Here is a 15,863-nt window from a genome sequence, read left to right as displayed (position 1 = left end):
TAGCCACATTCAACTAAGGATTTTGTCCTTGGAAACCAAAATGAGAAGATTTTGTTGTTACATATGACCATTAGTCTTCAGTATTGTCAGCACTATAAGAGGAGGATAATTGCCAGGATCATTATGTGATACTCAAATTTGCATGCTTTGCAGTTTTCATTGTGTGGACTAGTGAAGTATTGCTTTTTGCCCCTAAAGGACCCCATGGTCCCTTAAGACAACAAAGTATGTAAATATAATGAGTGCCACTGTAATTAATGATTGCTTGTGTGTAGGATTTGTGGGAGGATAAATGTAAAGAGAATAAATTCATAATTTAAAATGTCATTTTTATCCTATGAGGCCATGATGTTGCAAATCAGGTTTTTGGTCGTGGCCAGTTGAATATCCTAATCTAATCTTCTGGAGTAAACAATAAATGTAAACGCTGTGAATCATCATGTGAATTCATGTGGCTCCATATCAGTTAGTGTGGGCTGGTTACACTGCGTCATGTGACCTGACGGGGAAAAAAAAGCAGCGATGGAGAAAAGCTAAGGAAGGTGAGCCGTTTTCATAAATTTTTCTCGGTTTATTTTTGCTGTATTGCTATAACGATCGCCTAATACTCTGTGTAAATTTTCTAACTGATAGACTGTCTATGTGCATCGAAGAAACAACGGAAAATAGATATTTATGCGAGGACATCGGGTATGATGTTGTGGCTAACTTGCTAATGGCTAGCTAACGTTAGTTAGCTTTGCGTCGTTAGCTGTCAAGAAGAAGCCTCGCCAGCTCTTGGTGCTGTGTGCTATCCGCATGTGAAAAATTACCCAGACCAGTCACTCTTTAGCACCATTTGAATTTCATTTCGGTTCACCTCTTGTGACACACTCGCATGATAAATCATAGCCCAATAACAAGGTGTATTCCCTGTGGTGCCATTAGATTCTGCATCATCACTTCATTCAACGTTGTGAGGAGAGGGTGGGGTGATGTTTCAGTTTATATGAATGTAACATTCATGTTAGCCAAGCTGTATTCTTATGTGCACATAGTTAAAGCTTGTTATTTAAAGTAGGTAAAAAAAAAAAGAACTGTGTGTTGTGTATTTTGACAGGGATCTGCCCTGGCAGTGGCTTCATCTTTACCCAGAGTGCTTGTGGAATGGCAGCAGTTTGGCAGCAGGTTTTGGCAGTGGACGCAAGGTATGACTGAGTCAGGCTGCAGGCTTTAATAGTTTAAACTGATGAAGAAGCTATTCAGACGTGTAATTGCTTATGGATCATTTGTGAGTTATTGTGTGTGCTGTGTCATTTCTTTCCCTCCCCAGGTACAATGCTTACCGCACGCCTACGTTCCCACAGTTCCGAACTCAGTACATCCGCCGACGCAGCCAGCTGCTCAGAGAGAACGCCAAGTGTGGCTTTGAGCCAGGGCTGCGCAGGCAGTACCTGAAGCTGCGCAGTCAGCTGCTGGCCCTGCGCTACGGGCCCCTGTCTGAGCAGAGCAGCTTCAGGGCCAGCAGTGTGCGCAGCTCCCGAACCACACTGGACCGCATGGAGGTCAGACCCAAAGAAACAGAAAGGGCAGGGAAAGTAGAAGAGAAAGAATAGGAGGGGGTGTCTTTACTGATTTGGAAGAGAAGATATAAAAATATCTGAGAGTTGGATTGAAAATATAGAATACAACATATGAGAGCCATCTGGATGGCTAGACGTTAGTTTTCATCAGTCACTTGCATAGCCAAACAACACTTTGGTTGCCCATGAATATAAAGCTGAGCAGCTTGGTTGAAATGGCTGGCATTGCCTGTGTATATGGGCAGTGTCGTTAACTTTAAAATTGCATGGTAATTTTCAGTATTTATTAATGGTTATGTTATGATTATTTGTGGTCACAACTTCTGTCATTACTTGCACTCACTCCTATGAGGTTCTGTCTCCCCCTGCGGTCCCCCCCTTTCTCTTCTCCTCTCCAATCGGGCAGGACTTTGAGGAGGACCCCCGCGCCCAAGGGGCTCGTGGTCACCGCCGGTCCGTCAGCAGAGGCTCCTACCAGCTACAGGCCCAGATGAACAGAGCCGTCTATGATGAGAGGTACCAGGAAAGGACACCACACAGAGATCCTCAACATGCATCCAAAATCTTGTCTCATCACCTTGAGCAATGAATTCTCTGTGACTTATTTCTCCTTTGAGCCATTGCATTTTGTTAGATTTACTGGCTGTAATTTTGGTTTGCTTGCATTGAGTAATGATCAGATCTCCCATATTGAGGTGTCAGCTGTAGGTGAAGGTTGTGAGGTGTGTTGTATTGATTGTATGCTTACATGGTGGTTTTTATTTCTGGCCGCAGGCCTCCGGGCAGTTTGGTGCCCACCTCAGTGGCAGAGGCCAGTCGTGCCATGGCAGGGGACACAACCTTGAGTGAAAATTATGCTTTTGCTGGCATGCACCACATATTTGACCAACATGTAGACTCTGCTGGTAAGTGAATTAAATTTACAATAATCAATTTGTAAACATTTATTTTACTCTCGTCTTCCTCCCTGTGGTCCTTTTAGTTCCACGGCTGCAGTTTGCCAATGATGACAAACACCTCCTTGCTTGCTGCTCACTGGATGGCACCCTGTCCATCATGACGCTGTCCCCGCCTCCTGCCAGTGTGAAGGTGACACTCAAAGGTCACGGAGGTCCCGTCACAGATTTTGCTTGGTCTCTGAGCAATGACATCATCGTGTCAACATCACTGGACGGCACTCTGCGTATCTGGAACACAGAGGATGGTCGTTGCATCAGAGAGGTCAGAGACCCAGAATCCAGCGAGTTGCTCTGCTGCACTTTCCAGCCCATGAATAACAATCTTACTGTGGTGAGTCCCATTCATGACGTGTTCTCATTCTTATATTCTCTAGTACTGATTCCCCAGTGTCATGAAAAAGTAAAGAGGCTGTGCACAATCAGTGTGACCTACACTCAGAAATACTTAAAAAAAAAAAAAAAAAAAATGATGTCAGATTAGATAAAAACATTTCTGTGGACAGATTTTCTATTTTGTATTATATGTTTTGTATTTTTAGTTTTTATTTCATAAACAAAGTTCTGTGTTCATCTTACATTTCTTTTTGTGTCCTTGACTCTAAAAATGATAAATGAGGAGGTATTGTTTATGTGTCATACTACAATAAGTTGTACTACTGTATTACTTATCATGCTAATAGGTTTGTTTTGTCCTCAAAACACCATCTGCTGCCTGCTCTCATTTCTACTGGTCAACTCAAAGACAAAAGACAGTAGACTTGTTTCTGGATTAAATGTTAATGACACCAGCGGTGGCGCTTCATTTATTAGTTCATTGCATTTATTTGTCAGTAACTGTACAAAAACATTAATCTCAATGTAAGAAATGAACCGGATTTAACTATTAGCTAGTTTTCATCTTCCATCCCTGGGCAGGTAGACACAAATTACTTCTGCAGTTGATATTGCAGTATATGAGGTAATGAGGACTAAAAATATGGTGCCTCACAATCGTTATGCTTAATGTGATGTCAAATCGGCTGTGTTTTGTCCCGCCCACAGTTTATTATCATATATGATAAAGAAAAGCAGCAAATTCCCACATTTAAGAAGATGAAAACAGATAATGTTTGACATTTTGCTTGAAAGATAAATGACAATTAAAAAATTAATCAACCATCAGTCGCAGTTGCTGGTTAATTGTCAACGAGTCACTTAAGCATCTCATTTTTTTGGCCCTAAATATTTGATAGTCTACTTGACAGACTTGAAATAGGTTGCATAGCTGGCTCCATCACAGTGACGAGCCTTATGAGTCTGTTAACAACGAACTGAATTGTGTATGTGGCTGTATTTAGTTTCTGTGAAATGGGAAAAAAATGTTAAGGTTAGTGTGAACACCTAATGAGACACAGCACTGGTTATTGTCATGTAGCTGTTACCCACAGTCTAATATTTTGATATAGAGGGTTCAGAAAGTGTATGATTTGGAAAAATATATATAATTGTGGTCTGTGGTCCTGGATTACCCTGAAATCCCAAAAGACAGATGGTGACTTTAGCAGCTTTTATTTTCTCCTCAGAGTTTATTACATGCTGTCAGGTTCGTTAATTGTCCCACATTTTACAACATTTAAAACATTGTTTCATTCTTGTGTGTGAAGTATATTGACATAATTTTGCACGCAGAGGCAAAACCTCCCTTTAGTATCCTTTCATCCCATTCTTAATAACCGCATACATATTTACACTGTGCAGTTATTGATTAAGATTTTAGAATTAAATGTCAGCGTTTGTAACCAAAACAAAAGTGTTAAATGTCTTGGAAAATTTTGATTTAACTCTGCTTTTGTAGCAACAAATAGTTTAATTGAAGAACAGAACAAATTGATGGCAGAGTTGTGAACAGCAGTGAGTGAAACATGAAGGGGGATGGATATTTGTTTTTAACTGACAGTCAGTTCGAACAATAAGGAATTTGAGAGCAACGAATTTGTTTCTTTAGCACAGACTTCACAATCTGGTTTCTACAGGTTTAACCGACCTCTCAATCGTCTCAACACACCAAGATAGTCGATTTCTATTGGATTTAACAGTGTCTAATATGTCATATTGGTGTATAACTCATAACACACGCAATATGCAATATATATTTCCAGCACATGCTACATTACTGCTTTAAATGCTGTGCGTAGAGTGCTAAAGCTCAAACCTTGCCCTGCTCTGGTTTTCACTTGTCTAATTACAACAGCAAAAACATCACAACCAGTGCTTTTCCCAGTCAGTTCCCGAGTGCTTCCCTGTGGAAATAATGAATGTCCTCACTCCCACTTCTGTGTTCCAGGTGGGAAACAGCAAGCACCACCTGCAGGTGGTGAACATCTCCACTGGGAAGAAGGTGAAGGGGGGCTCCAGTAAGCTGACAGGCCGCGTGCTGTCTCTCTCCTTTGATGCTCCGGGCAGGATCCTTTGGGCTGGCGATGACAGGGGGAGCATCTTCTCCTTCCTCTTTGACATGGCCACAGGTATTCTCACAACATCTCCATCTGGTAGAGAGCGAAATGTCCACTGACCATGTTACAAATTCGAACCAGTTTTTTGTGACATGCACTAAATAGTGTCTCTGCCGGTCTCTGCTGTTTCTGCCTACCCCCCCCCACCCCATCCCCCTTTCCTCCCCCACAGGGAAGCTGACCAAAGCCAAGCGTCTGGTGGTGAACGAAGGCAGCTCCATCTGCAGCATATCTGCTCGGTCCTGGATTAGCCGAGAGGCCAGAGACCCCTCCCTGCTGGTCAATGCCTGTGTCAATAAGCTGCTGCTTTACAGGTCAGTTTTTAAGGGCAAGTCACTGTTTACTAATGATAGGCAGTTTTGTCTCCGCTGCGCAGAGATAGAATTTAAAGCCATAACATTTTGAGTGGTGTAACATGTATGGGAAGATGTATTTACATTGCCACATCAAATTTGATCAGTCATGCCACCTTTTCATTGGCAGGGTGGTGGACAATGAGGGCACGCTACAGCTGAAGAGAAGCTTCCCTATCCAGCATGGTTCCCAGCTCGTTCATAGCATCTTCTGCCCCCTCATGTCTTTCAGACAGGGAGCCTGTGTGGGTAAGATGTCTGTCAGTGTTCCTGCTGTGATATTTGAATAGAAAATTAGACCACAGTTCATTACTTGCTGCAGGCAATCCAGAGTGGGGGAAAAAAAGAAATGCAAAAAAATAACATGCTGCTGCTTTTTGATAAAAAAAACAAAAACAAATTAGCAAACCTTTCAGCGACCATTTACCTGCCTGTTTTGTAGATTGTATGTGTTGCTGGGTAAATTTACCCTCTGGTTCATTTTCCAGAGGGTTGTAAAATGATCAAATATCATAGATGTAATAAAGTGACGTTATCCAGGAAGTTGTTTACATGAAAGCAGGAATATTTGACACTACTCAACCTAAGATTGTCACCTCACTTGACTTTCTTCACATTTTATTAATACCTACAAATCAACAGTTTTTATTTATTCAAGGCTTGACACTGTTTTAATTATCAGGTTTGTCTTTCCAGTTAACAGAAGTTCCTCACGCGTAGAAATACCCTTGAGAATTTTAAGAATGTATTGTAAAATGATTGCTACAAAAGTCACTGATGTTTTGCAACTTGGTTTGTAATTCTGTCTGATACAGTGACAGGCAGTGAGGATGCCTGTGTCTACTTCTTCGACGTCGAACGCAACACGAAGGCGATAGTGAATAAGCTGCAGGGTCACGGGGGACCGGTGCTAGACGTCAGCTTCAACTGTGACGAGAGTTTACTGGCATCTGCTGATTCCACCGGCATGGTCATCATCTGGAGGCGGGAGCAAAAGTGACTGATCCACCGATGAAATGCTTCCATCCACTTCCATACAAAAGGCCTGCTGCTCCTTAACCGTCCAATAACAAGTCTGTAGATTTTCACTGGAATGTAACAGGCTGCATTAAACGTTTAATGTAATGATACTCAAGTGCAATCAGATAGAACACCATGCTGTGTAGGTGGTAGGGATGTCTTAGATATTCAACGGGTGGAGGGGGGCGGGTTGTGTGTGTGTTTGTGTGCGCGCATATATATATGTGTGTGTGTGTGTGTGTGTGTGTATGTATGTGTGTCAGTACTCCTACAGCTGCAGCTGAGAAATTGCTTTTCAACAAAGAAAGAAAAAGCACTACTCCCATGCATGTGTCATGGCTTACCTCCGACTCGTACGGAAATGACTGAATTCATGTGAAGGGGATGCAACGTAATGTTCCTGAGAAACCAACACTTTATATCACACCAACAGTCCCTCTGGCATAGATCTAGTTCACTATTTATGTAACGGTTATTCAAGCAGTGTAATCAAGTGTAGTAAAACCGCCTTATTTTGCTTTCAGTTCTGCAATTGCCTGTTTGCATTTGAAACCATGTGCATGACACTGAACTCAGAATCAATCTTAGGCATATCAAATTGATCATAACAGAAAAGATAAAAGTGTGTTTTTAAGTATGTGTTTGTATACCTGTGTGTGTGTGTGTGTGTGTGTGTGTGTGTGTATGCGCGTGTGTGTGTTTGTGTGTTTTTTCTGTTCATGCTGGTTGCAGATAATTTATTTAACGCACATACAGAATAAACTACTGTAACTGTCAGTTGTCTTTGTTTCCCTCTTCACCAAAATAAATTGGAAACAATAGAATTGGAAATACTAATGTCAGAAGAGCTTAATGTACCAGGGTGGGCAAACCTACAGTGTAGGAGAGTGTTAGTCATTGTGTGGGTCTTCAGCATCTACACAGGATTCCCCCTACGTCAGTGACTAAAACATGAAAAATGTAGTGCTGCATTTGGTGTTGGGTGTTATATCCATAATGGCGTGCTATCAGATAAGGTAATGCTGGGATCTTTGTTATTTTAACATCTTATTTGTTGTCTTTTTATGGTCTCAAAGGCTTCAAGGTTCAATAATATATGACTTCTTTAGTGTGCTCTAGCTGAGAAAACAGTTTATTCCTCCGCCTGTCAAGCATAAAATCACATTGATAATTATTGGTTGTTGCCATCCTTGAAGTGTGGCTCCGTGGATGGCAGTGTCGGCCACTTTGGTCCATGCAAGGCCTTGATATTTTGTACAGATTTTCATGATCCCCAGTGGATGAACCCTACAGACTTTGGTGAGCCCCTGACTTTTCAACCAGCACTACTATGAGGTTGACATTTTTTGTTTTGAGTGTAATAGCTCAACAGAGACAGATAATTACTGTAAAATATGCTACAGTTATTGAAATTCCTATGTTGTAAACCCTAACTCCCTGACTCTTCATAGAAGGCCATCATCAGGTCTAAATTTTAATTTGTCCAATGCTTTGGTTTATGATAAGACTCCTGCCAGACTATGATGTATGACATTACCATTATCCTCAGCTCTACTTTGTGTTAAGTGCTATTTAGGAAATGTTAGCAACTAAGATGATGAACATCGTAAACATTATACCTGCTAAACATCAGCATTCTAGCATTGTCACTGTGTGCATGTTAGCATGCAGATTAGCATTTAGCTCAAAGCACTGTTCTATAGTCTTGTTCAAAGCTTCATTGTGTCTAAATATTACTTTCACCTTCAAGCTCCTACACATGTAGAAAAGTCTATATTCAAGGTCTAGACAAGTTATAATAATGACACACTAGTGTTGCATTGTCAGACTAAAATATCACCGCATTGCAAGACATTAGTCTCACATTGCCATCTCCCACACTGCTTGCACCATCAGGAGACAGAAAGAAAAAGATAATCAACTGAAAATTGTGAAAATAAAGCGAAAAAAAGTGTGAGCAGGAATCTTGAGCTGAAAGTTTTGAACATAATACACAATTTATCCACAAATGCAGTGCCTTCAGACTTATTTTCCTCCCAAGGTTGGTGAGGGTATTGTCACGTTTAAATGTGGCTGTGTGGGAGTGAGAGCACAGTGAATGGTTGCTGTCTGGGAAGGTCAGGACAAGGCTTTGTTTGAAACAGGCAGGATAGGTGCTGATAAAAAAAGAAAAAACCACCAAGAAACCAATTCAAGAGAGCAACATTAAACTTCTCCTCTCCTGTGCGAAACTGAGCGCTGTGACAGGACCATGCTACAAGGCCTCTGCACAGCCCGGCATCTTGAGAACATACAGTGCAGTGGGCGAGCATAAGTTTTCACAAATGAGTAAGACGGCCTTTGTTGTGGTGTATCTTGGAGAGAAGTGGGAAGAAAACTAAAAATAAGCACTTTAGATGAATGTTCAACATCAGTTCTGGGGAGACAGAGGCACAGTCGGATGGAACCTGTTAAACCTGGACTATTTAGAGGATGTTCACACAGCTGATGCTGCTCACTATGGAAACATCTTTTCCATCAGCCACAGTCAGTGCACAAATAAAGACAATGGAAATTATCTCTCATTCAAATTCAAAATATAGGCTAATTGTTTATCGAGAAAATACACAATCATACAATGGCTGAATTTCAATCAGGTCCTAATTAAGACTGAAAAATGTTTTTTCTTCCCACCCCTTCTACTTTATTTTATAATGTCAGTTGCATAATTATGTGGTATGGTTGGTTGCAGAGATTTTGCTGTACATGGGAAGTCTGTATGATTTGTTTTACCAGAGAAAGAGAGTCAGTACAAGAAGTGTTTTTTTTTATGTGCTTTATGTTCCTCATCCTGCAGAGGAGTAAACCCTCCCTTGAGACATTGAAAATGCTTTTCATTATCAGCTGTAATATTTAATATTCAATTACTGTTTTTTAAAGAGTGGAATGTTGATACTTTCAGAATTGTGAATTTTGTGGAATAAAACTTTTTATTTACTTTTTATTATTATTATTATTATTATTATTATTATTGTTATTATTATCATTATTTAATTTACATGATGTTACAGTCCCCACTTTTAGATTTTGTGTTGAATTAAATGTTTTCTTCTGGGATATGTCATATGATGTACTAATTAAAAAGATGCTTTAAGCATCAATATCAAATCCAAGTTTTGAATCTATACCCCTGATATCTTGCTCACTACTACGCATGTCTGTCAGTATATTTGTGCTTGAGTCCTCTCCCCGTCTGTTTTTAAAACACATTTCGAAAACCTTGCAATGCATTACCTTTGTTTATGTGTCATTGTTTTAAGTGAGAATAGGTACATTCGAAGAAAAAAGAAATAACACAATTTTTCTGTAACTTATGTGGCTTATGATGGCTTATGTTAGCTAATGTAAGCTAATGCTAGCACACTTCAGATTGATATTGCTGAACAAAATTGTCTGACATTGCTTAGTCATGTTCTTGATTTTATGACTCTTCTCTGTTTGTGCAACTGTGATACTATATTTTAGCATTTACCATTATTCTGTACTTTGTTTAATTGCAGGAAGGTTTGAATATCTTAAACAACTTGCTAAAGAAACTTACTTGAATTCAACCACGTTTTTGTTCTCACATAGTTGTTTGGTTCAAGCCTTGTATAACAGTTTTAAATCAGACATCTCTTTTTTGTGTACTTGTCCACCTGTCTCCACAGATTTGACGGGTTGGTACTGTACAAAGAAATCACAAATCCCTTTGACTCTACAGCGCTTGTTGGTCAGTGCTCAGTGGAGAGGAAAGAGTCGAGATGACTTTTTCATTTAATGCAGTGAAGGGTACAAAGCTAGACTGGTGCATCACAAAATCATCTTTTTTGAATGCGTTCGGGAACTAAAATGCACGCAGGATGTACTTTGTGCTACATATACTGTATTAAGTGGTTTGTTTCCTGTGTCGTGTTCTCCACAGGGATCCAGCCATGTCAACATCCAGGCAGCTCAAAACTCAGACTGCATCAAAAGTAGAGTCTTTATTGATGAGTGGGCAAAAGAACCACCTCCGTTAAACTGTACAGTTACAGGATATCATCTCGCGAAGGAATGCCAGACGTAAAAATTATGGACCTCAGTTCACTTTTCACTTTGTCTTTCCATATCAACATCTGTACAAGTTGTAATCCCCAGTCTTGAATCTATGAAATGCAGTGGAATGCATGCTAATACAGTATGCTGTGCAAGTGTCCACATTTAGAAAATTGACTGCACAAATATATCTATGCCGAACATACTGTAGGTCAGACATTTGCATTACATGAATCTTAATTTGGAGAGACAGCTTAATGTAGGCTAAGCCGGTTCCATACACCAAACATCTCTGGGGTCGTTTCCAGCCTGAAGACGTTTTGATATTAAATGTATCCAGATGATCCAGACACTCAAATGGTGACATTTACGTAGAGGGGAAATATAAGAGGGCCTGGTAACATTCAAGTTTCCTTCGCATTAAGTGCCACTTCATTTCTTCATTTTTTTTTTTTTTTTGTATTCTCATGAGAGCATTACAGTACTTTAAAAACATTCCCAAGATCATCATTTGCAAATAAATGTTCATTTGCTAATGATTTTTTTTTTCAAAACATCATAATTTACATCATCATTCAAGTCATTAAATCCTATGGCCTGTTTGCAATGTACAATTGTCATTTTCTAATTATTCTGTCCCCCTTTTCATTCTCCATCTGTATTTCACATTTGCTTGTACATTACGATTAAAAATAAGACTACATTTTCAATTATGGAAATCCATTTAAAGGATAAATTTCCATATGATGACTGTTCAATTTTGCATGATTTTGAGACCACAAGATGAGGCTGCTTTCATATTGACTCAGTATCACTGGAACCTATTCTATTATCATTATTTCTTTCTCTCTCTCTCTCTCTCTCTCTCTCTCTCTCTCTCTCTTTCTCCACCCTCCCTCCTCCCTTTTTTTCATTTTTCTACCTCTTCCTCTCACACACACATACACACAAATGCTATATAAAAACACACAAGCAGGAATATACATTCCTGTACAGTCTATACAATATCAAATCAAGTCATATTTCAAAATAGTGTCATCTGCTTAACATGTATAGTTTACAAATAAAGGAAAACAGGCAATTTTTTTATGATACAAAGAAACCTGACACGCCCTAAATCAAGTCCAAAAAATCAAGCATGTTAGGGGCTTCTTGGGTTCACAACAGCTATTTAAATGTATCCAAGGTTATTGAGTCCATTCGATATTCTGCAGTCTCCTTTGAATTCAATGAAAAGGTGTCCGGGGTGGTCTATCAATCCATTCAGACCCTTTGAGTTCCTTGATGTGTTTCAGAGTTAGTAATGCTCTGATCAACACTTTCTATTCACAGTCCACAGCACTTTTCTTCAAGGATTTCAACCCTCTGTGTGTCTGTTTTGTGTCGCATGTGACACAGGAACCAGTTCTCAGTCGAAAAACTCTGGGGCGTGTCCCTCTGAAATAAGGCAACATCAATTTAAAATGGCATCTGTCACACTTAGTTGGAGTGGTGATTGTTGTGATCCTTCCTACTTCTTAATCATACAGTACATCATCAGAAATACAAACCATTAAAGAGTTACCAAGGCCTGTTCAAACCTTTGCACCAGACACATTTATTCAAATATCAACATTCTTCATAAAGTAGCACTGTGCCTGCATTTGTTGGCAAAAAATGTGATTTTTGTTGTGCAAAACAACAAAACAGACACTGACACTTAACCAAGGTGCATTATATCACTTCTATTCTCCACGTTTCCCTTTAAAACCTAAAACATTCTCTTCATTAAGCTCATATCTTATCACATAATGCAGTAGGCCTCATCCTGGGGCAGGTGTTGTTTAGTCCTCCAGTAGGTGGGCAGGTGAGCTCTCAGCACTTTCCTCAGGTCCTCATTGAGCAGGAGACAGAAGATGGGGTTGACTCCAGCCTGGGCGAAGCTCATCCACACTGTGATGGAGAGGTACCTGTGAGGGATGGTGCAGGACTTGACAAACACCCTCCAGAAGCACGCCACGATGTAGGGAGCCCAGAGCACCAGGAAGAGCAGGGTGATGGTGTAGAACATCCTGCCCAGCCTCCTCTCTGACCTCACCTCTTCCATCCCGAGCAGCCGCCGGTGTTGATTGTGTAAATTTTGCCTGATGCCCAAAAGAGTGGGTGGCATGGGACCACGACCGAACCCAGCAATCCAGTTAGCTGCAGCTTGACCTGTGGCCCCAGGACCGTGGAAGGTCCAGTTCTGGCTGATAGCTGGCACCAGCTGGACAGGTTTCATCTTGCGGTGCCTGTACTCAAACAGCAGCAGCTTGGCATAGAAACCGTGGGTGGCCAGGACCACCACAGCGAGCATGAGCATGAAGCCCAGGGTGTCGTTGGTCTTCAGGTAGCGGTGTTCAAAAATGCACTGATCCTCATCACGGATGAACTTGTATGTCCCCACATCAAAGACAGGTGGAAACGCCATGGCAACAGCCAGAGTCCACACCATGCAAATGATGGCGGCGCAGGTCCAGATGGTCATGCGCTTGGCGTAGAATCGGTGGTGGGCGATGGCAAGGTAGCGGGTGACAGCCACACAAAACAGCATGAAGGCAGCGTGAAAACAAAACAGCACAGCCATAAAAGCCACAACTTTACAGCTCAAGGCACTGTAAGTCCAGGCCGAGCTGTTGTGGACGGAAACCAGCACAAAGGGGAAGCAGGCAGCTGAGCGAACTGCATCGGCCAGGCACAAGTCCAGGAGAAAGAAGTAGGGAGCCTTGTGAAGTGTCCTGTCTCGTAGGACCAGCAGGGAGACCAAGAGGTTGCCTACAAGGCTGACACAGATGATCAAACCCAAGAAGACCAGCTTAAAGTAGGCAGACATATCTGTGGCTGAGACTCCTCCACTGTTGCTGCTGCCGTCACTGCTGCTGCTGCTGCTGCTGCTGCCGCCTCTTGCCAGTCCACTCTGCGAGGCCAGCACAGCCAGCAAACTGCCAGGGCCATCGATGGCGAAGCTCTGGTTAGCCATTCTATCACCTTCCTTCCACAAGAGCCTGCCTGGTTCGGCCCCTTTATAAACACTACTGATCCTCCTACAGCCGTCACCTCCCACGGCTCTCTCGTCTTTACAAGGAGAGGCCGTAAGGGTCTTTTCTACATGACAGACTCATCTTTCCTCTTTGTCCACAAGCACACCACCTGTGAACAGAGACACACATTTTGAAGAATGAAAAACAAGATGCCTGATGTGCGCGTTAGGTCTGAAGCAGCCCCCTAAATAAAACTTACATTTAACAGCATGGATATAGAAGTGCTGTGTTGGGCAACACAGTGGAAATCTCTGCCTTCCTGTTTCTCTGAGGCTGGGATCAGATCAGCAGCTCTACAGCATGCCAGCTCCTTGGCTCTCTCAGTAATTACCTTGCCCGTTGCTAAGATACAACAGCTCACATACTTTGTGCAAGTGTGGGTGTTTGAGTGAATGCATGGGGGTGTACAGGGGGATGGAGCAGACACAGTACAACCAACACTGGGTATGTCCAACCAACAGAGATATTGTAAATGAGCAAAGAACATTTTATGCTTTTGTCTCTGCAGCTCTGTGCATGTGTGCATGTGTGTTGTGCGTGTGTGTGTGTGTGTGTGTGTGTGTGTGTGTGTGTGTGTGCGTGTGACAGTCGGTTAAAGAGCAGAGGGTGTAATCTGTGCCATTCACAGCACATACTGTAACAAATATGAGAATACGATGGCAGAGGAGGCAGCCATTTGGTTTCTAGCGTACACCTATGTGTGAAGTGTGGAATTTTACTCAACAGGGGGAGAAAATCATCATTGTGATCATCATTGTCAGGCCTCGGTGCTGAAGCAAGGAACCTGAAATCAGCCTTTTTTTTAAAAGATGACATGATTAAAAACATGAACACTCGACTAAAAAAAACCACATACGAGACGCAGCCTCTCCTAAAAACTCATTTACAGGCATTAGATGATAATAAAATATAGCTGTGCTTCTCTGGGTGGGCCTTGTCTATATAGGCCATGAAACACAATATGATCTGCTGTAACTGTAGGCTTTTTTTCTTTTCTTTTTTTTTACCATACATAACAGCCCTCTGCCACCTTGACAAATATCATTTCACCTGATTAGATGGCTGCCATGTCAGCTAGGCCTGAAACACAGACTGGAGTGAAAAACAGATGAACAGGTGTCAAAATCACCTCTGCTGTGTTTTTTTGTGCGTGTGTATATGTGTGTGTGTGTGTGTGAGAGAGAGAGAGAGAGAGGAAGATGATAACCTACCTTTCATACCCTCATTTTTTTGGGGAGGGGTGGGAGAGGGGGGGGTGAATGATCTGTTCTTCTCTCACGATAAAAACAACAACAAAAAAAATGATCCCAGTCGTTTTGTCTCACTGTTTGTCAAATCGAGAGAAAAAACACTGAATAAAGCCTCATGCTCTTGCTGTGCTCTCAGGCTCAAACAACACCTGTTATGCATAAATCCATCGCATGGAAATCGAAATGAGCAACATATAATAAACATAAGACGGTATAGAGGCTATCTAATAATCAACAGCTGATCAAACCATCCAGGGTGAGCACTCTGCTGTTAAAGCCACATTTAATAGATATGTATAAAAAAAAATATCCACTGCCACCCTTTTTTACTGTCTCATAGAGAGGGATGTGTTCATTTGGTCTGTGTCTGAATATCATCCGAGAAAACAGATTTTATGTTGCATCACGTCGAAGATGGGTTTCCAGAGGGCTGGAAAGAGACGCGATAAAAAAACATATCTTGTTCTGTTCATATATCCAAATGATGTCAGATTTTCAATGCTTATAATAACCCACCCACAAACGTTAGAGAGGAAAAAAAGATCGCGCATCCCCTAAATGAATCGTCTTGGCATGTATATTGGCCAGTGGCACCAGAACAATTAGTCCACACAGACATCAGCCTCGATACGTCTCTTTTTTCCATCTTTCAGTCACAAAAAAAGGCGATGTATTTACCCTGAACTGTTAATATGCAGTCTTTGTGTTGCTGTCCAGCGAAGGTGGACTACATCTTAATCGTCCACAATAAAAGCCTCCACGAGAGAACAAATACATTTTTGACAAATCCAGCGATGTCACGAGGAAATCCACATTGCAAACGCTGTCGAGATCACGACATATTAAAATAAAACAAAATAAAAAACAACAAAAAACAAAAACAAAAACAACACGGCTGGATTAAGCGAATTATTCCTGAATAATCCCAATTATGGCTGCTTGCAAGGAGGCAGCTCGCACATTCGCGGAAACCGTCGGTTTTGTTCGGAGACAGGGAGAGAGAGACGGAGAGAGAGAGAGAGAGAGAGGGAGAGAGAGAGGGAGAGAGGGAGAGGGACAGGGAGAGGCGGACCTGTGCAGCATTGTGGGCCATAACTTGAAAGTGATGTTTT

The 15,863-nt window shown here is 41.5% G+C and overlaps 2 protein-coding genes across 2 annotated transcripts; one reads left to right on the top strand and one right to left on the bottom strand.

The window, feature by feature from the left end:
- Nucleotides 1–481: 481 nt before the first annotated feature.
- On the top strand, nt 482–7,163 carry wdr13 (WD repeat domain 13). The gene is made up of 10 exons (XM_022763384.1): nt 482–542; nt 1,100–1,187; nt 1,313–1,544; nt 1,969–2,078; nt 2,337–2,467; nt 2,545–2,852; nt 4,845–5,025; nt 5,186–5,327; nt 5,497–5,615; nt 6,182–7,163. The coding sequence occupies exons 2-10, from the start codon at nt 1,147–1,149 to the stop codon at nt 6,364–6,366; spliced, it is 1,449 nt and encodes a 482-aa protein (XP_022619105.1). The 5' UTR covers nt 482–542; nt 1,100–1,146; the 3' UTR covers nt 6,367–7,163.
- A 4,184-nt stretch (nt 7,164–11,347) lies between these two features.
- Nucleotides 11,348–14,746, bottom strand: LOC111235033 (probable G-protein coupled receptor 173). The gene is made up of 2 exons (XM_022763325.1): nt 14,713–14,746; nt 11,348–13,610 (listed from the first exon to the last, which is right to left on the bottom strand). Exon 2 carries the CDS (start codon nt 13,438–13,440, stop codon nt 12,226–12,228), a length of 1,215 nt encoding a protein of 404 aa, XP_022619046.1. The 5' UTR covers nt 13,441–13,610; nt 14,713–14,746; the 3' UTR covers nt 11,348–12,225.
- Between the last annotated feature and the right edge of the window lie 1,117 nt (nt 14,747–15,863).

This window comes from Seriola dumerili, unplaced genomic scaffold (genome assembly GCF_002260705.1).
Source record: "Seriola dumerili isolate Sdu_G_001 unplaced genomic scaffold, Sdu_1.0 BDQW01000468.1, whole genome shotgun sequence".
NCBI classification, from domain to species: Eukaryota; Metazoa; Chordata; class Actinopteri; order Carangiformes; family Carangidae; genus Seriola; species Seriola dumerili.
Note: the sequence above shows the minus strand (reverse complement) of the source record. Positions and strands in the feature narration are given on the sequence as shown.